Source organism: Epinephelus lanceolatus, chromosome 5 (genome assembly GCF_041903045.1).
Source record: "Epinephelus lanceolatus isolate andai-2023 chromosome 5, ASM4190304v1, whole genome shotgun sequence".
In the NCBI taxonomy this organism is placed as follows: Eukaryota; Metazoa; Chordata; class Actinopteri; order Perciformes; family Serranidae; genus Epinephelus; species Epinephelus lanceolatus.
In genome coordinates, this window is record NC_135738.1 from 41,665,822 (window position 1) to 41,687,277 (window position 21,456).

General features: G+C 41.1%; 1 protein-coding gene across 1 annotated transcript; it reads right to left on the reverse strand.

Moving 5' to 3' along the window:
- Positions 1-506: 506 nt before the first annotated feature.
- Positions 507-19,280, reverse strand: ces3 (carboxylesterase 3). Its single transcript, XM_033635344.2, has 13 exons — positions 19,124-19,280; positions 16,394-16,595; positions 16,140-16,278; positions 13,987-14,120; positions 13,698-13,851; positions 13,417-13,521; positions 4,912-5,013; positions 4,279-4,419; positions 4,061-4,141; positions 2,998-3,139; positions 2,553-2,702; positions 2,269-2,341; positions 507-913 (listed from the first exon to the last, which is right to left on the reverse strand). The coding sequence occupies exons 1-13, from the start codon at positions 19,188-19,190 to the stop codon at positions 730-732; spliced, it is 1,674 nt and encodes a 557-aa protein (XP_033491235.1). The 5' UTR covers positions 19,191-19,280; the 3' UTR covers positions 507-729.
- Between the last annotated feature and the right edge of the window lie 2,176 nt (positions 19,281-21,456).

A 21,456-nucleotide genomic window follows, 5' to 3' on the forward strand; every position in this document is an offset into this window, starting at 1 on the left:
TTGAAAGGCTAGATTTAAAGTAGATTAGGTCTGTTGATGTTCTCGTCAAATATTTTGAAAAAGAAAAATATTACATCTATATTATTGTTCTACAATTATTGATTTTTATAAGCAAATGGGCTACTTTAGTCTCGGCACGTTACTCAATGTTACTCTGTTACAGGATGATTGTTAAAAAAACCCAATGGTCAGAAATGTGCTTGACAGTGGTCTATGCTAACTAGATGTGGGACAAGCCCAGATGTACAAACAGAATGTTCACAATAACAGTATTCCTTAGCACATGATGATTTCTTCATGGTGAATTTTTACACAGTTTGCACATCATCTGAAAATTTCCATGGTGCCTAAACTTTATACAATGTTTATTTATGGGAAATCACTTTAATTTCTAAATTTATGGGACATGTCACTCCCAATTATTTCATAATTACTGTGAGCTCTAAACAATCATTTCAAACTGCCTCTGACAACCATGCGATCAGGATGTTTAAACCAGAGACAAATTTTCATTCTTTGCAGTGACACCTTTAATTACAGCTATTTCACAATAAACATGTCAAAAAAGACACTTGCATGGAATCAAAAGACTTGGATAAGACGCCCAGTAAATGCATTCTAACACAGATATAAAGGGTTCCAGGAAGTAATTATACCAGTTAGTTTTGGTGTGGAGACATAAACTCTCAAACTTGGGACCAACACAAACAACATGACAGCTTGCAGAGATCAGTTTCCAAGTTTGGCTGCAGCTGCTAACTGTTCCAGCTTCTGAGGGAGGGTGACAGTGGCAAAATGGACTCTGTCCTCCTTCAGTTTTTGTCTCACTGTCTGCGTCAGGCCCAGCTCCATGTATTCCTGTTTCTGCCTGTCATACTGAGGCCAACTGATGAGCCCAGGACCATTGGGAGAGCTGAGGAGATATTTAAACATGCCAGCTACAGACATTAGGAAAATCTATGCAGAAAAAAACATCTTTATATATGCTTGCTACTGATTTCCTAATGTCAGGCTTTAGAATGAATGTCTGCCTTATTGCCTGGTAATATGATTTTGCACATTTTGTGTACTTTACTTTTCTTTTATCACTCAGTACTCCGTAAGGTCATAGATATGTTAATTTCTCTTTCTCTGCATGCTTCATACCTTATACACATAATATAAAGCATAGCCTATATTTCTGGTTCAGCTACTGTATTTATTCTTGAATTGTATCATCTTTTATTTGAATCTTGAGTGAAGATTTGCTGTTGCAACAGCTCAGTTCAAATATATTGTATCTATAAATATATGCTCATTCTGCTGAATAATGCCATTCTACTGTTTCACAGTAAAAAGTTTCCAAAGCATGACATTGCAACAGGTTACTCTTCAATTAAGTATCAGTTTTCAATGAAGCAGCTTCTTGAGCCAGTCTGCCACTCTGCTTATCATTTAATAAGACTGTATTTAAAACTGCATTAATTGGCTTTTTTTTTCAGTAATATTTCTAAAGTCTAGAAGAGCTACACGATTAAATCATTTCTACCCCCATTCAAGTTAGCTAAAGGATAAACCGAAAGCAAGAAACTCCGCTGAGGGAAGTCTCTAGTGCGTCTGATCTATGGTCCCCACAATGTGAAAAATCTGTGATGTTATACCCATGAAGTTGAACTTCTTTGGCTTCATGCGCCACTAAGCAACTTTCAATGCTGTATCCAGTTCTCTCTATGCATTCATGGTTTTGCCATTGGTTGTTAGATGATGCAGTGACACAAATGGATCGTTGGATTTGTTTTTGAAACAAAAAAGTGATGGAGGAGACAACTCAGCACTAGTAAAAACTCCATGGCATGTGATGAGGAAATATGACCATGAATACATTAAGTTTGATTCATAATAGCAGGCAGTGATGCAGAACTGAAAGCACAGTGTGCTGAAGTGGCGAAATTCTGTAAAATGAGGCGTTAAAATCATCAAAGCTCCAAAGATATATTGTTATACTCAAAGCACTGGGGATATGTTGGGAAGTCAAAAGAATATTTTCTAAGGAAAAAGGACGAGCTGCTTAAGGCACAACAGAGAGTACTCACAATGTCAGCAACTGACATTAGCATAACACATATCTACAGCCCAGTTTATGTGTTAACTTACAAAAGGTTGAGAACCCCTGAGCTGGAGAATACTAAAAAAGCTCCATACAGCTGAAAGTAACTGAAGTGTCAGTATACTGGAAGTTAATGAAAACTGTCTGCTTTAATTATATTTTTGTTCTCAGTGCTTACTCACCCAGTACGGGCAAAAGCGCCCCAGTAAGACATCATGGTCCTACAAAGACTTTCATCCTCCCTGGAAATGTTGCCTGAAGATTGAACAGAAGGAATTTAATCAGTCACTTCAGTACTTTTGTGTTGTAGTGGTCCCATTCATTCCTTCATTTATTCCAACAACAAGTTGGGCATGAAGTGGAGAAGTACTTAGCCCTCTAAAGTTTGCAATAAGTAAAGACAGGAGCAGAAGGGCCCATCTTATCTATACAGTATATCATGGATACCATATTACATATAACCTACCGATGATTTTTATATCTGCATTCCAGAAACATCCACCAAACATGAAGCCGACATCGTCTGCATGATCTGCCTTCACAAAGCTGGGTCTGGTGTGTTTGTGTATCTCAGCACGGTACACAAACTCATACATATAAACTGGAACACCTGCATCTAAAAAAAAGCCAAGAGATAGAAGACAAGAGATGTATGCTTTGGCTGAGATGTAGGTAAAAGATCAAGAGCAAGGATGAGGCATGAACTGTCCTATTATCAGGGTGAAATGAAACTTCAAGAGCATCAAGTAATCTACAATCTATACCAGCAAATTGCACCAACATGAACAGAACGTCCTCCTACACTGGTCAGTTAGTCCACTGTGTGTGACACAACCAATTCACATTTGTTTCCATTTATTTACAGAGCTGTCAGGATGCTTCAGTGCCTTCAGTGCCTTGTGTCCTCTGACCTGAATGGTATCCAGCCACCTTGACAACAGACAGCGTCATCAGCAGGTCCCCCATGATTTCAGTGAATGCATCTCTGATTTCCTCTGGTGTTTTAGCATCTTTCAAGTATTCATCAGCGATAAGGTTGTTGGCAAAGGAGGCCTGGAACAGGGAGGAAGGTTGGACCATCAGCTTTCCCTCTGAGATAGGGGAGACCGGGGATGGTTGTAACACAGGATAGTTGTAACACTTTTAATTTCTCAAATCAGGAACAAGCTGCCAATCACCTGATTCACTCTGAACATGCTCAGTTGAGTTTATTCCTCATGTGAAGAAGTAGCAAGTAACAACACACACACACATGGCTGGACTGGCTACCACAACAAAGAACAGAGAAACTTGGATTACAACAATGAGTGTGACTTCATTCTCTGGCAAGGGACGCCATTACTCCACTATATCTTTACATAGCAAATCGTGTTTTACTGCTATAGTAATGTTCTGAATGTCCGATACAGCTCCTTTAAACTAATGTCATCAGGAATGTGTTTTAAATCGCTTGCATGAAAAACACATTGAAGGTTTTACTCCCTAAAAACAAAAGAAAAATTGAGCTTTTCTGCGCTTTTTTCAAGTAATGTTTCTTTGCATCACTGGACTCTGATACTCAGCAGTAAATAGGTTGTGGCCATTGATCATTGCATTGTTCACCCTTTTCCTTAAATTATCATATGTTGTATTTCTTTGTATGTTTATTTGTGTGTGAATGACTTGTTTATGCGTTCATTTTTTTTTGCAAACTCACTTGCCTGAAGTTACCTCATGAGGGATAAATAAAATCTTAAACATGTAATTAAACCGTCAATATTGACGCTACCATTTTGTTTTGAGTCACTAGTTTTAGTCAGATTTTTAAGGGGTAAAAGAAGAGTTGAATAATCAATCATAGTCACACACAAAAAAAATATAAACTGTAAAATTAAATAAATTACTATAATAAATCAATCAATATAATTTTCATTAACATTATAATTATAATTATAATTATAATCAACAAGCATCAGTAGCTATGATGGAGCTCACCCCAGGAGGATTGAACATGTTGACCACTGCCAGCACAGACTCTCTACTCATACCCTTCTCCCAGCCAGGGGGGGCAAAGCTCTGTGATCGTCATGAGACAATGCTTCAAAATGAGTTCAAGATGAGATAAAGAAAACAACCACAGTTCCTTTCAGAAGAGAGTGATCTGAAGATTGAAGTACATTATGACTGAGTAAACGCATAGAGAACTGTGTGACCTGAGGCAGGATCCATCCAAACTCATGGTTGGTTATTCCCATCATCACTGGAACCTTCAGCACTTTTTTCCTCTTGAGAAGCTCCTCTGCTGTGTCAGTCAGAAACACACCATCCACCACGGCTCCCAGGTAAATTTTCATCTAATCACAGGGCAGAATTGACTGTTACTGAACTTCAATGCAACTTTGGCCAAGTGGATGAAGGTAAACCAGTCTTTCAATGGGTGATTACCAGCTAAGAGTGTTCAAAGGCTGCCATCTTGTGGCTAAACTTAGTCTTGACTCTTATAACTCTGATCTTGCATTTTACAGTGAACCTGGACAAAGTTAAACTTCCCTTTTGGGTGAGGTTTCTATTAGCTTGTTCATCCTCTATACCTGCACAGTATATATCCGATTTCTCTACATAATTAGACTGAATAAATTTAGATTTGTCATCTGGATTACAGTAATCCGCAATTTAAAATAGTTTTGGTTTACGTTAATCCAGTGTCCATCCATCTGGAAACACACAGAAATGTAACTTAAACTATATTGACTACAAAAATCATTGTGATGCAAGATAGAATAAAACACAAAATCATCAAAATCAAATTAAAGCAAAATATATCTCTACCATCTGCTTGCTCTTACCTTTTTTGTTGAATCAACTAGCTCATCTTTACTTTTTCCTCTCATACATTGGACCAGTTCCTCTGTGCTGCTGCGGTCACATCCAGTAAGGTTGGCAACAATCTAGGTATAGAGAAAAGATCAATAAAAATCATAAATACATAAGTAAATGTATCCTGATACAGTAACTCTCTAGAAAAGGTGGCAGCCCTCTCTTAGGCATGTGAAAGTTGCAATGAAAATGTACTGAACTTTTCAGCCACTGCACAAAAGAGCCAGGATGTCCAATATCTTGTTTGACATTTGTTTTGTTGATCAGCAGTAGTACTGACTTTGCTGACATATTCAAGTGTTCAAACAAGGGATGCACGATAATATCAGCAGTATCAGCCAATATCGGCTTTAAAATGAACTATCAGAATCGGCCAACATGCTTTTTCTTAATTTGCACAATGAATGAATATTACATACATTGAAAAGCATTGTATTTCATGTCTCCATCTGCTGGTGGGCCACCAGGATAAGAGTATGCATGCATAATATGATGTTAATTCCACTACAGTAGAGACTTGGTGATGACTAAAATTGGGTGGGGAAAAAAGTGGATATATCGATATCGGTATCGGTCAAATGAGTTGCTACATATTTTCATAAGTTCAAACCTACTTTTACGCCAATTTTCATTCTCTTCAGTGATAAGAACTGTGCTACAAGACCTACAGTAAAAATCCAATTCCAAAGCAGTTTTCCTATAACTGTATTTAGCATTTGCTTGCTAGTTCTTCTGTTGGACCCCTGCTCCGATTAGTTTGCTAACTTTGCACTATTAAAATGTTTAAACAGTAGATCAAAGGCAGTGGCTCTCCAAGGGAGAGTCTTGGGTGGGGCCTCCTCACTGACCCCCGTGAAAATATTTGGAGGCTGATATTACTGTCTTTAAGAGGCACTCATTTTTTAAGCTAAAAAAATACCATGAAGGTAGCGGTATTTAGTGGGCTAAATAATGCTCCAAAGAAGGCTGAATTAAGGTAAGGAAACAACTGGCATATTCATTGTCACATAGGTCTTTTGAGCTCTCACCTCAAGATATCTCAATGAAAATGAGTTTATGGGTACCCGCAAGTCTCCCCTAAACTTGTTCCCCGTAAATGTTTTGTTCCTTTCAATCAATGCACTCTTTCAAAATAAAGCTGTAGGCTATATTTGTCTTTTTAAGAAGAAGGACAAACAGCCTATTTGAAGATCAATGAATTGCCTAACATATAGGCTACAGATACATAACACATTTTTTTAACTTTACCTGGCCAGCATCAAACATCAGACCGACAAAGTTAGAGACTACTGGTGAAAATAGTAGAGCATTTAGCATCTAAAGGATGGAATATTTGTCTCAGGAGTTGGTGGAGAACAAAACTAAACGGAGTGTGAAAATTGAAGTTAAATTCCTCAGGTGGACACAAACACAACTGCAATGGGATTCTAATGTTGTTCTGTTCTGTTTGCTGGATGTTTAAATAGGCAACTGTTGACTAACATCTTTGCCATAATGCTGACAACAATTTTTGAAATTGATCCAGTATTGAGCAACAGGGCTGCGGCTGCAGCGGTGAAACAGGCCACAATGTGATCATTGGGGCAATTATGCATCGTCAATGTACGTCCAAAACAAGCCCTTTCAGTGGACGTACACTGAGGGTGCATAATTGCTGCAATTAATTGCAGTACAGCCCGTTTTTCAGCTGCTGGCTGCAGCAGGCTCACGCGATATTGGCATGATTTCAAAAATTGTTTCTCTGATTAGTAACTTAGACACAAAACATGAGAAAATAGGGTCCAGGTGACAAAATCCAAAGTTACCCTTTAATACAGCTTTAAAGGAACAGTGTGTAAGATTTAGAGGGATTTAGAGGCAGCAAGCAGCGAGGATTACAGATTTCAACCAGCAGAAACTTCTATCAGCTTCCTTCTGTGTTTATTGTTCAGGAGGTTTTTAGTGGAACTTTTTTTTTCCTCTGGTAACTAATGATCCAGGCCAGTGCGCATGTGCAACTGAGAGGAGGGCACGCACCTGGCTCCCCCGCACTACCAAACTGTGATTTATGTGATATTTCAGGGCATCTTGGCCTTAATGCCACGCTAAATGCTGATTAACCAGACTATATGACTAAGGGGAAAGCTTTACAGACTCCAAATACCGTCGTTCAACCAAGATCAACAAGAAGCGTACTCCGCCGGCAAGCAACCATGGCTGCCAAAGAAGGAGACGCCAACCCCGCTACCTCTTCTACTCTGCTGACCAGTGAACACGCTTCTTTATGTAGCGAAATAGCAGCTCAAGTGGGTGCACTGCTGGAGGTAAAACTTGCCCAAATCTGTGAGACACTGAACGCGGTTACCACAAAGTTGGAGAACTTTGACAAACATTTTGGAGTAGTGGATGAACGTGTTGAGGCAGCGGAAAAGCATATCTCCACGACCGAGGACGATGTAACCAAGTTTAAAGCTCGCCTCGACCAGGCAGAAAAAACAATCTCCACTTTGGTTCAAAAGACCGATGAACTTGAGAGTCGCAGCCACCGCAATAACATCCAGATATTTGGACTAAAAGAGGGGATTGAAGGAAGACAACCTATCGACTTCTTCGAAACTTGGCTGCCTAATGTTTTGCACCTTGACACAAAGCACGGAACCGTGAAGATTGACAGAGCCCACAAGACGCCAGGGACTCCGAGAAGAGACAACAAGCCCCATGTGGCCGTAATCAAGCTGCATAACTACGCGGACAAGATGAAGATTCTGGCCGTCTACAAGGTAAAGCAGCCCGTGATATACAACGGAGTAGCAGTCTCCATCCGTTCTGATTTATCTACAGGGGTCGTTCAGCAAAGAAGATCTTTCAACGGAGTCTGCATCTCTCTGATCAACAAAAACATCCGTTTTCGCATTGGCCTTCCCTGCTGCTCTCATCTTCTCGCATGATGGCGTGAAATACTTGTTCACCAAAGCTGAGGAAGCTCAAGCATTTTCTCAGGCACAGAAATCAGAGGATGATTGGACAGAAAGCAGGAAGCTATGTCTGTTTTTGTTTTTTTGTTGGTTTGTCTTTGTATGAGTCTGATTTGTCTGATATTGATGTGTGTGTGTGAGTGTGTGTCTGTATGAATGCGTATTGTTCCCAGAGTACATGAAACTAGAAAATCTATCCATATGGGTTTCTTTAACTTGAAAAATGGGGATGGTGATTATGCTCAAGAATGCTGGCTTGATGGTGGAAACACTAATTGTAGGCAATAAGAACCAGAGCAACTTAACTCCTTAAACACTGAGACCAAGTTTTCCTTGATACACTTGAACATTAGAAGCCTATCCAAACATCATAATGATCTTGTTACTTTACTGACTACTACTGGATGTAAATTTGACATTCTTGGATGCAGTGAAACCTGGCTAAACGACAAGTCCTATTTTGATATTTTGAAGCTAAAGGGTTACAAATTCTTTTACAAGAATAGAATTGGGAAATTAGGTGGAGGAGTGTGTCTCTATGTGAACTCCAGACTCCAAACTAACATTAGTGCAACTGTTGATCTGGATGACCCTTCTGATTCCTTATTCATTGATATAGAACTTCATAATGGTAAAAAACTTACAGTTGGAATAATTTATCGACCCCCTGACTCAAACCTGGATATTTTCAGAGACAATCTGGAAGAAGCATTATATTCCATAAACAAGAAAAATAACAACTGTATTCTAATGGGTGATTTTAATATAGATATTTCCAAGGAAGATGCAACTACAAATGATTTCATCAATACACTGCATTCCTTCTCATTTTTCCAAAGATAAACACCTACACAAGAGTAACACATTTGTCTAAGTCTATCATTGACAATATTGTCACCAACATGCACAACACCAAGCCGGAGTCTGGAGTGGTTCTGGCTGACATAACTGACCACTTTCATTATTCAGGATGAAAGCTGAAGTGTTTGGGGCACCATTATCTGCTCAGATTCAATTAAATGCTTCAAAACTCATTGGATGATGCTTCACAGTGCAGTTGGACAATGACCTGAAGCATATTGCAAAAGCAACCAAAGACATTTTTAAGGCAAAGAAGTGGAATGTTCTGCAACGGCCAAGTCATATCATCTGACCTGAATCCAACTGAGCATGCGTTTCTCTTGCTGAAGCCAAAACTGAGGGCAAAACACCCAAAACACAAGCAGGAAGTGCAGACGGCTGCAGTAAAGGGCTGGCAGAGCATCACCAGGGAAGAAACCCAGCATCTGATGATGTCTATGGGTCCAACACTTCAGGCAGTCATTGACTGTAAAGGATTTGCAACCAAGTATTAAAACTGACTGTTTAATTGATGATTATGTTAGTTTGTCCAAATACTTATGAGCCCTTAAAGTCGGGGGACTGTGTGAAGAAATGGCTGTAATTCCTACACGGTTCATACTACATTTTTGAAAAAAGCCTTAAATGAAAGCTGAGAGTCTGCACTTTAAGCAGGTATTCATTGTTTCATTTAAAACCCATTGTAGTGGTGTACAGAGCCAAAATGACGACAACTGTATCATTGTCCAAATAATTATGGACCTGACTGTACGAGGGCCTCGAGGGAGTGGCCTGCATCGTGGATGCCATTGTTGTGTTCGGAAAGACAAAAGAGGAGCATGACCGCAACCTCTGAGCCATGCTCAGCTGAACTGGAGAGAGAGGGTTGAGGCTGAATCCGGACAAATGCCGCATCTGTGTGTCTGATGTGAGCTACTTCGGACATACACTCACAGCCAATGGCCTGAAACCAGACCCCCTCAAGGTAAAAGCAATCAGAGACATGTCACCACCAGAAAATGAGGCATAGCTGGAGACGATCCTCGGCATGGGGAATTACCTCGCCAGATTTGCTCCCAATCTGGCTGAGGTGACTGCACCACTTAGACACCTGCTGAGACATGACACAGAGTTTAAATGGGACACAACACATGGAAAAGCGTTTCAGCTGATGAAAGACACTATCACGGCCGAGCCAGGGCCAGTGTTAGCCTATTTTGACCCCAAAAAGGAAGTGACACTACAAGTGGATGCGTCGAAAAATGGCCTGGGTACAACTATCATGCAGGAAGGCAGGCTAGTTGCATATGCATCAAAGCTACTCAGCGACACAGAAAAAAACTACGCCCAAATCGAGAAGGAGCTTTATGCAGTCCTATACGGGTGTAAAAGATTCCACGAATACCTCTACGGGCGACATGTAACTGTTGAATCTGACCACAAGCCACTAGAGACTATACTTCGCAAGCCGCTAGCACTCGCACCACCTCGCCTGCAGCGCATGATGTTTGCACTGCAGAAGTACAACATAACCCTCATACACAGACCAGGAAAAGAGATCCCAGAGGCTGACATGCTGTCGAGAAAATCTCTGGATGACGAGGACAGTTCACTGTCTGAGGCTATGGAGACCCAGGTACACACTGTCATCAGCGCAGCTCCAGTGAGTGCAGACAGGCTCGATGACATCAAGACAGTTACGGCTCAGGACGAGCAGCTGTCCACTCTCAAGCGAGTCATTCGGTCAGGCTGGCCGGAAACAAGAAAGAAATGTCACCCACACATCAGTGAATACTGGAACCACCGTGATGAGATCACAGAGGCGGACAGACTTCTTCTGAAAGGTGAGAAGATAATCATTCCGCACAGACTCAGAGCAAACATGCTACAGCGTATACACATGGGACATTTCGGGGTGGAGAAGAGCAAACACAGGGCCAGGGACATATTGTTTTGGCCAGGTATAAGCAAGGAGATCGAAAAAACTGTAATGAACTGTGATATATGCCAAACACATCGCAATACCAACACAAAGGAACCCATGCTCTCACAGGCTATCCCAGAGAACCCATGGCAGACTGTAGCAACAGACCTGTTCACATGGAACTCAGAGAACTACATCATCATATCTGACTACCTCAAGAGGTACTTTGAAGTTGAACACCTGCACAACATCACCACAGCTGCTGTCATCCACAAAATGAAAGCAGTATTCGCTAGACATGGCATACCACGTAAAGTTGTCAGTGACAATGGGCCATGCTACAGCTCACATGAATTCCATCAGTTTGCAGAGTCATGGGGTTTCCAACATGTCACCTCAAGCCCACATTATCCAAAGAGCAATGGCCTGGCCGAAAAGACTGTACAAACTGCAAAGCGGATCCTCACAAAGGCCAGAGAGGACAAGAAAGACCCATACCTCAGTCTGCTAGAGTACAGGAACACGCCGGTTGACGGCCACAAATCTCCTGCCCAAATTCTGATGAGCCGCAGGCTGCGTTCCATCTTACCCACAACTACACTGCAGCTACGACCTCAGGTAACCCCTCAGAACACAGTGCAAGCAAGGAGAGAGATATGCCAGCAGCGTCAGAAACAGCATTATGACAGGTCTGCTAGGCCTCTACCAACACTGCACGTTGGAGCGCCCATCCGTTTCCAGCAGGATGATGGCAGGTGGAAACCAGCAACTGTCATCCAACCTGCAGAGACTCCACGAAGCTACCACATTAAAACCAGTGATGGACAGACTTTCAGGCGCAACCGTCGGCACCTTCTCGACACCCGAGTGGACCAGCACACACCTGCCATACAGCATCCTGAGATCAGTGAGGATGATCTGATCTCTGGACAAGGAGAACAGCAACCTTCCCAGGGTTCAGGACATGAACCAGATCACTCTAAGCCTTGTCTCCGCACAAGGTATGGACGTGCCATTAAGCCAAGGCAAGTCCTTGACTTATAACTGATAACTGATTGTAAAGGGTGTACGAAGAACACTGCCCTAAAAAAAAAAAAAAAAAAACATTGTAACTTACCTGCTATATGTCTTATTATGATTCTGACCTGTTATACCCACTTGTTGTGAGATGTTCATGTAGTTCATTTACTCTCAGAGAGACAACAGACAGAGAAGAAAGTTCTTTATTACCTCTGTGTGCACAGTAACTCAGAATGCAGAAAAGTACTAACATATGCACTAATGACTGGATTATACAGTGTTTTTGTTTTGCACTATGACATAAGATTGTTCAGTTATGTGCCCTTTTGCTTATTATATTTGCATTATGACTTGAGATTGTTTAGTTTACTGTCTTACATATCCGGTCAATACCCTGCTATTTTTTTTTTTTTTTGTTGAAGGGAGATGTAATGTTTAACACTACTGCTACAGCAGGACCTTTACTTTGAAATGCACCTGGACAGGAAGCAGATAAGGAAGTAGCTTGACTGTATGTGCGTGCAGAGCGGAAGGTAAATAAAACCTGACGGCATGACCGATGGCTCCCAAACAACTGTGTACCTCGTTTAATTAATATAGACATATAGTCACAACAGTTATAACACTCCCACACGTTCCCTTTTCCACAACTATAATTTCCTGAGGCTTGCTGAATTCAATGTTCATCAAAATGCTTCTACAATGTACCAAGTTGTCCATAACTTGAATCCAGGACTCTACAAGCTCATCCCAGTCAGCCGCCCTACGCATGTTTATAAAACCCGAAATACACATCTTATACATGGTAAAAAAAAGACGACTGAAATGCACCAGTTTAAGCATAACAACCAGGGGGCCGCAGATCTGGAATGGGCTCAATGAGAGTCTGAAAACATCTAAATCCATCTCTGTTTTTAAGAAGAAACTGAAACAAAAAATGCTTAATTCATATGTATAGTATCCTTCACTGATCTTGGAATGAATGTATGTTGATTTGTCCTGTGTGTTTTATGTTTTGTGTCTGCAATATGTTTTGTGTTTGTAACATGTCTTGTACCATGTCACTGCTATACATCTTGACTCATCTTCCTGATCAGGCTCCCGCCATAAGCTTTAAATAGCTTCATGGGAGACCTGGCACTCCACACAATTGTGTCTTGTACTTGTGTAACTGTTGACACATGTTGATTCTGTGTGGTGTGCGAATAAATCTGAAATCTGAAATCTGAAATCTGAATCCAAATGTTCAGGAGGTTTTTACTGAAAGCTGAATTATTCACAGAGGTCACTTCCTCTACAAAACAAATGGACCCAGTCATTTAAACCAGCAAAACACTGAATAAAGCAGTTTCACATCAACAAAATTCAGTGTTTCTCAGAGGCTCTCGTCATGGAGGGACTGCTACCTATGGTAGTGCAAAAACACAAATAATGTGAAAACATGAAAATGTGAATGGCCCTATCTAGAGCCAGTGTTTCTGGCTGTGTGTTCTGGGCTACTGTAGGAACATGACAACATGCAACATAGTGATCTCCATAGACAGGTATAAACGGCTCACTCTGAGGAACACACGATTCTTATTTTCAGATGATTATACACTAAAGTAAACATACTTATTATACACACTTGACCTTTAAGTAGTCAGAACTAAACACTTGTTCAACACAATGAGACTGTGTCTGATAAATACTTTTCTGAATTAATGCTAACCTACTCAGTTTACATATCACAGTACCTTGGCAAAAGCCAAAGGATGGCTTGTAGTGTAGGTCCCAAGTGTTGCTACTCCACTTTGAAAAATTGCCCTCTGAAACAGTCCTTCTGCTTGTGGTGACAGAGTCTGTTCATGAGAAATAATACATATGCAGTGACTTGACAAATGAACGTAATAAATAATAAATTCAAGATGAAGTTATACATTAGTGCTGAGGCGCTCACATTTGGGTAAGCATGTTAAAAATGTGTAAATGCATGTAACTAACATGCTTCTTTGATATGATGATGAGTTTTTGTTACCAGTATGGAAGCACTGATGCCTCCTGCAGACTCTCCAGCCACTGTGACAGCTTGTGGATCACCGCCGAATGCCTCGATATTTTCGTGCACCCATCTCAGGGCTGCGAGCTGATCGAAGAAACCCCAGTTGCCCCGAGCATGCTCGTCTCCAGTGCTTTGGAACATGAAAAGTCAAGACACTTGCTTTGGAATCTCAGAAAATCATTTAAAACAGTTACTGTGATACTATGGGTATTTTTTAGTTTATTTTTATATTTGAAACCAGACAGAAATGGGATGAGCAACATACCTCAGGAATCCCAGAATGCCGAGGCGATACTGAATAATAACCATTACTATGTTTTCATAAGCAGCTAATGGAGAGCCATCATACTGAGAAGCTGCACCCATCGACAGACCTCCTCCATGGATCCATACCATCACCTGCCACATAACACAGGAGCCTGCTGGTCACAGTTGACCTCTCCACACAGAAAGTATAAGTTACAACCACTCATTATGCATCACCTATTGTGATGCATAAGAAATAAAAGATTATAAGCCCATTAATAAGAGAGACGACTCTTTCTGTTTACAAAATGTGCTATCTAGAGTCTAGCTGGCGTAGGCAGTTTCATTTTGGAATCAGTGGGCAAAGATCCCATAATAAACTTTGAGCATATGCAAGTGAACCAAGAGAAAACTGGACTACAGCACCTCCTGTTGGCTTTTGAAAATCTGTGACGGGAGACTTTGGCCATTAAACAGGTAATTTCAGAGAGACGCCGTTACTACTAGCTGTTCTACAAATGCAGAAGTATCTGCACATCCCTCTGGTGAATCCTGATTCAGTGGGTGAAAATCCTCCAGATAAAGTTGCAATTCCAATTGCCTACACTGCAAAGCACCCCCCCCAAAAAGGAAGATGGACTTATTAAAAAGAGTCTTTAAGAGAGTCAGACAATAATAATAATAATAAAAAAAGAGCCAATATTAGCAAAGTGTTTCAGAGTTGGAGAGTAAATGTTGCTAACAGTTTAGCCTACTGCAAAAATCACAGCCGCAGCTTGAAGTTCACGTTTATGTAGCTAATGTTAGCAAGAGCCTCGAATCACAGTGTCTCCTTGGTCTCACTCCCTGCCACTACAGACAACCTCTTCCGGGAGAAGTGTAGGAAGCAGTTCTGGAGATGGACCCCCAGTTAGCAGCCGCAGCAACCTGAGTCCAGCCAGTGCAAATCTCTGCTGCTGTTACATAAGTTAGACCTGGAGCTGCCACTGGCCACCAGCCCACTGTGACACTCAGCACTCGGATTTACACCAGCCATATTCAAGCTGCTGCAGCTACAAACCAAAGGTCGGTCTCCAGAGCTGCTGCTCAAAGCAAAGCAGTCAACAGTGCTGGAGAGCAAACTGGAGGTAGGCCTGTCATGGGGCAGCTAGCTAATTCTTGTCTCATCTGTGGTCTTATAAACACAGATATAGAGAACGGGGCAAACAGGGGCTGAGTACAGCTCTACACTGAAATAAGATTAAATAAATCAATGTATGGGAAACAATGGGTTACTGTATGAAAAGCATCCACAGGGTCATCTGGTGTTAGGGGCTTAGGACAGAGAGGAGAGAGGTAGCTATAGGAGGAGGGTGCAAAATCTTTTTTTTTTTGCCATTCCCTGATTTCTGCCTACCCCAGCCATAAAACACTGTAACCAGCCAAACTACAAGTAAATGTGGTGTCATTTGTTATCGGTGCACAGAAAACTGTCAGAATTGCAGTTGGTGTAGGAATTAATAGCAACTGAGATTTCAGTTAAAGAAAAAAGATGAAAAACATTTAAAATCTAAGTTGGAGATATCACATTGAAATGTAAAAAAAAAAAGAAATTACTGAAAGTGGATTAAGTCAGTTAGAGTAATGAGTTAAACGTGTTATTTAAATGCCACTTGGATGCTGAAATCATTCACATGTCTGCTAAAGCCTAAATTAAATTTGATAGGCTGATAGCTGGTATGTGCTAAAATCATATATTGGAGTAAAGCAGAATCATCAGTCTCGGTAGGTGAACAGTCCATGTATGTGATATATGTTAACCTGACCAATAAACACAAGCAGCATCAAAGCTAACAAGCTAACTGAGCAGAAATAGCCAAACCAACACTATCTACCAACTGTGTGTTGTTATGAAGACTCTTGAATGGTAAAATCAAACATACACTGAAGCTTTGTTTGAACAAAGTTAATGAACAGCCAACAACAGCTCTATACTCAGCATAAAAGACAGGGTCAACAATATAACATGAAGACCTTTCATTAGAATTCGGTCCAACAATATCATTAAGTTACTCCCTCCTTTCACAGAGTTAGTGTTTAATGCAGGGCTGTTTCACTGGATTGCATTTACACAGTGACGAGATTCTGTTGTTTTGTCCACCCATGTATATGCCCACTGTCTGTTTAACCCACCGGCAGTTTGTCCCCTTTTGTTGCCTCAGCTGAAGTGTATACGTTCAGATACAGACAGTCCTCTGAAAGCTCTGGCGGGGTGTATTGCATTGACATGGTTTTAGAAACATTCACAACTATTTCTGGGTCCTGGATACACCTGAAATAGAAAGAGGGAGAAGATAAAGTGTGTGTCATCCAGAGAGGAAAAAACTGTTGTTCAAATCTTGTCATGTTCTTTGCCCTTTGGGGATTCAGTAGTCACCCGGTCTTACATGGGAGGCTGTTGTGTGCCGTCTCTCTCCCCCTCCCATGGCTGTGCATCCTGGGGAGCAGCCCAGCGGAGGGGCCCTACCGGGGGCTGGGCAAAAGGGATTCCCAGGTATTGCTTCACTCTCCTCTCTGTGCCTTTCACTGTAACGTATTCTCCTCTGATTCGGCCATTTTTCAGAGACACCACAGGGTCAGTGCTCCCTGCTGAAGATACAAGTATGTGTTTTTTTGTGTTAAAGGACCATACCAGTCTTTGTGCAAGGTTTTAAAAATGATGATGATAATGAAATTACTTAATAATGCGACTAATCTAGATTTTTTAAATAATGTTGGACATATAGTGTATAGTGAAAAGGAGTCATTTCACTGGGTTTCTGACATAAAAAAAATGTATCCAATGATTTAGACATATCTTTCACATACATTCAATGTGAGTCTATGGCAAAAAATCTGGCTGATGAAATTAAAATTAAAGAAGCCCCGCCTTTGTGTCATTTATTCAGTTTTCTCTTTTATTGTTGCACATTTGTGAAGTGTTAAACTAGCATCCTCATTCCTGAGACAGAACACAAATGCATGTGGGGTGCTCCTACACAATGGTGATGTCATTCTAAAATACTTTTTTTTTTCTTTTTTTTTTTAAATGACTTTCTGGGCTTTTTAAAGGATTAAAACCAAAAAGTTAAAAAATGCAATGTCTCTTTTACAATGGTGGTCTATGGGAAAACTGTTTTTGGGCTGCAAGGGGCCACTGGGAAAAAGTGGAAGCAAGCAAGTCACTGTGTCATGGCCCAAAAGTCACACATTATCACACCAAACAGACAGCCTACAAGTATGTATGTACGTTCGTCACTTGCATGAGAGGACATACTATACCCCTCCATACCTGCAGATGGCAGTCATTTGTAATTGTCATTCAAAAAGAGAGAGGGCTCCACTTTCACCAATGCCAATTCAACTAGCACCAACGAGCGTGGCCGATGCTCACCAGCAGCCTTGTCTTTGATCAGCGGCTGACTGTCGACTTGGAGTGTCACGGCTTTAATACATTCATGAGTCAGACACAAAGGTAAGATAGCATTACATGTTTCATCTTGCTATTTACTGGGGGATTAAGTTAGCATGATTAGTCAATGTTTTGGCAGATGAAGATGACTGGACCTGTGACAGCAAATGTACACTGTCCTACAGAAATGGCTGAGCCCCCCAAGAATGCTCCACGATTTTCATTCCCTATAGCAAGCACCGCAACTCAGCTAATGGTACACTTATTCACTACTCTACCCATTGTACAGTAAGCTGATGTGGTGAGGCCAGAACCTTATTGCTGTAATAGGCCCTATTGTTTTATTTGTATCTTGTATTTCCAGATATCATTCCAAATGTTCATCAGAATCCGAATGTGCTTGATTGGCCAAGTATGTGTACACCAACAAGGAATTCGACTCTGTTTTTGTCAATGCTCTCAATGTATTTACACAGAAATAGACAGCTAAGAACAATCGCCAAAAAGTTGAACAAATAAAGGTAAAAGATAGGACTATTTTACAGATGTGCGCCATAGTTGACTGGTCGCTACCCTTGCTTGTCAGCACCAGAAGTACTAGAAGGTTAAACTTATTAAGATACCCAGACGAAAAGGGAGGGATCATCATCTTCCAGGGGTGGGTCGCACACATACTCACACCACTGAGTCCAACCTGCGTGAGAGCAGTAACAGAAGGACTGCTGATCTGACGGAGAGTTGGGGTAGGCTCCCCCGGGGTTTGCACTGCTTGAATTCAAGTTGCTACAGCAACAGTCCGTGATCTCCGCCTGCTCTTCTCCTGCCGAATTAAGGCCAGAATCCACTGCCGTTAAATGGCATGTGTCAAAACAGGCTTCCTTATTATTCAACTGAAGGGTGTTCTTCCCATCCTTTGATCAGCATCACAGACAGCATCAGAAGCATCAAATTAATCAATATTAATCTAACAGCCTATGCTGGACTCAAACCCTCACAGCCTGACCTCTCCAAGCAGCAAAAAATCACCTTCTTACATAGGCCCCTGACAGCCTCTGGGCCCCAGTGTGCTGCACCAGTTGCATCTTCAATATTTTTATGCTATTGATCTGCGCGACTAGTAGCTACAAGTCCAGAGCTGTATGCGGATGCCGTGGGGGATGAAAGTACTCAATACGCGTACCCATCTGCCTCACTTGCACTCCACCTAAACTAAGACAGTCATTATTCATCATAGTCTATTACCTGCACCTTCTAACATAGCAGAGGAAAGTCTGAATGCAGCACATCAGTGTAAGCACAATGACCCGTACAACTTGTACTGAACTAAAGGATTTGAATACTTCCTCTACCACTGATTTTAAAAGTGTATTTAGCATGGAGACATGCATGTAAGTGATGGTAAAACAACATCAAAAAACAACAAAAATGCAATTTCAATCCAGGGATTACTTGGTGAGTTTGGAAATGTCTTTAATCCAGGTATTGTTTTAAGAAAGCCTTTTTTAAAATCTCTGAGAAAAATAAATCACAGTGGTCACACTAGCTAAATGTCAGTATGGTTATTCTTCATTTGTGTAATTTGTTTTTGTTATATTGTTCTTAACATTCCTGGGGCTGCTAAGGATTTACAGAAATTATACAATGAACCAATGCATTTGTCATCCACAGTGGACAATGCATCAGAATGTGGTGTCGTAGTTTGAGGTAAAATGAAGTGTTTTCTTACCTGGTGTTGCCTCTGCTATTGCTGTCAGCGCAGGAAGGAGATGAACAATGAACAGTGTTGTTCTCATCCTGACCGGGCTCAAAGAAAATACAGAGAGGTACAGTGTACTTTCAGAGAAAAAGCCCTCTGCCCCTGTCCTGGCCCTCTAGTATCGACCCGCCCACACACACGCACGCACGCAAGCACGCACGCACGCACACATGCACGCACACACACACACACGCACACACACACACACACACACACACACACGATATTGTCAATATATACAAACATAAAGTAAGTACATGCACTTTCAACCTCTAACTCCCACACACATCACAAACAAGCTCATTATGTCACAAGCACAGCTCAGCATGAATAGTATAATCTCCATTGATTTAACCTCCGGTAGACCACAAGACCAACTCTGACTACACAGGCAAAATTGATAAAATCCTGCTCTTTGACCACTACAGTTAACTGCTGCAAACCATAGTTTCTATAATACTTGAAATACTTTTGATAATACACTAAACAAATGTTCTCCTCCACCTGAGAGGCACTGACTAATTTTGGATTTAAGAAAATAAAACCTTATTTACTTGGTGATGTAAATAAGATGTAAATGTTGGTAATCACCTGCTGACATCAATTTATTTCAGTCAGTTATTGCAGCATACACATTATGTGGTTAGGTGTTTTCAAAAACATATTGTTGCTTGTTATTAGTGATTTCTAACTCACATGGCTGACTTGTGCTGTTGTATGACCCTGAATATCTAAGAGGTGGTCCTGAATATTTTGACAGCTGGATGACATCCTTCTCGCACTTTGACCTTCACTGAGAAGACAAGATGTAGCAGTACTGGACAGATAACATGAATTCTGTGTCTCCTCTAGTGCTGGAAATTATTTTTTTCCTCCACTAGCCAAAGTGACGGGTGGATTTTAAATTCTACCAGCCACCATTCTGTTATCTCACTTTTGTGTGTAACTAACTTTAGTGTTATGTTTGTCTGAACAAAGAAAAAAGCAAACAACTAATACACGTTGTTCTCATAAAAAGTATCGGTTTAATATTTCATTTAAAGCTTATCAATTTTGAATTATCTCCCTCACAGACACACACAAACACGCACGCACACACTTCAAATGCATTATTATTATCAACAACAAGAATAAGAACAAGAAGCATCACCTACACTTTGGGTTCATGAACTTGTGTGGGCTCTGTGACATTAGCCACTCTTTTTATACCAGTAACATGTTGTCACACTGTCCTTCAAATTTTCCATCAAATTAGACTAACAAACACACCCATGCTAACATTAACTGCTAATGCTACTCAGCTTTGTAAATCTTCTTCTTCGTCTTCTTTTATTGCAGTTGGTTGGTTTGTGGTCCGCCAGTAAACAACAAATAGGAAGATGAAGAAGAAAAACCTCACTCGGATTGGTTGAGAAGATGCAGTGAGGACACACACTACACTACGCTTCCTAGGTAGAGCGTCCCATGACTGAGTCAACTTTTTCATCTAAAGGCCCGTTTCTAGAAAGCATCAGTGGCTGCAGCTGACAGGGACAGCTAACAGCAGCAAAGCTAACATCAGGACGTCATCTGTTAAAAGCCTCCCATTGTCAGAAACGACATTTAACTACTCCAGTTAGCTCAATCATGTTGTAACTAAGACATCCGCTGGAAAAAATATTTTTTTCACGGGCCACTTTGTGAGTTTAGTGAGTTATTACAGACACCGCTATCAGCTAACAGCTAACAGCGTCCCTACGCCACTATGTCGCCCCGGTCAAAATGGTCGCGCAACGATTACATCACATCCAGAGCCCGGTAACTTTACAGGAACCTTCCTCCTACTCCGCTCTCTCAGTGGAGACACGGCGGTTGAGAGGGCCAAGCGAGAGGACGTTCCTGTAGTAGTTCCTGCCCCGCAAATAGTACCAGGAACTTCTTCAGTGGAAACGGGCCTAAAGAGTTCACTGGCTTAAATTTTTACCTGACACCGAAGTGAGTAGGTTCATAAAATCCACCCACCACCAGCCAAATGGGAGTGGCAAATGCTAATTTCCAACCTTGGTCTCCTCTGTGCCATAGAGCTCCATTGTTGTTTAAAAACTATTAAAGCACACAGCTTCTGTCTTATCTAGCTAATAACAACATCATGGAGAAATTTCAGTCAGGTTTTGGGGCTCGTCACAGCACAGAATCTGCCCTTCTCAAAGTGTCAAAGACCTACTGCTGTCTTTAGATAGTAGTTAATGTGCCATTTTAATACTAGTGGACCTCAGTGCGGCCTTTGACACTGTTGATCACTGTATATTATTATACCGTCTTCA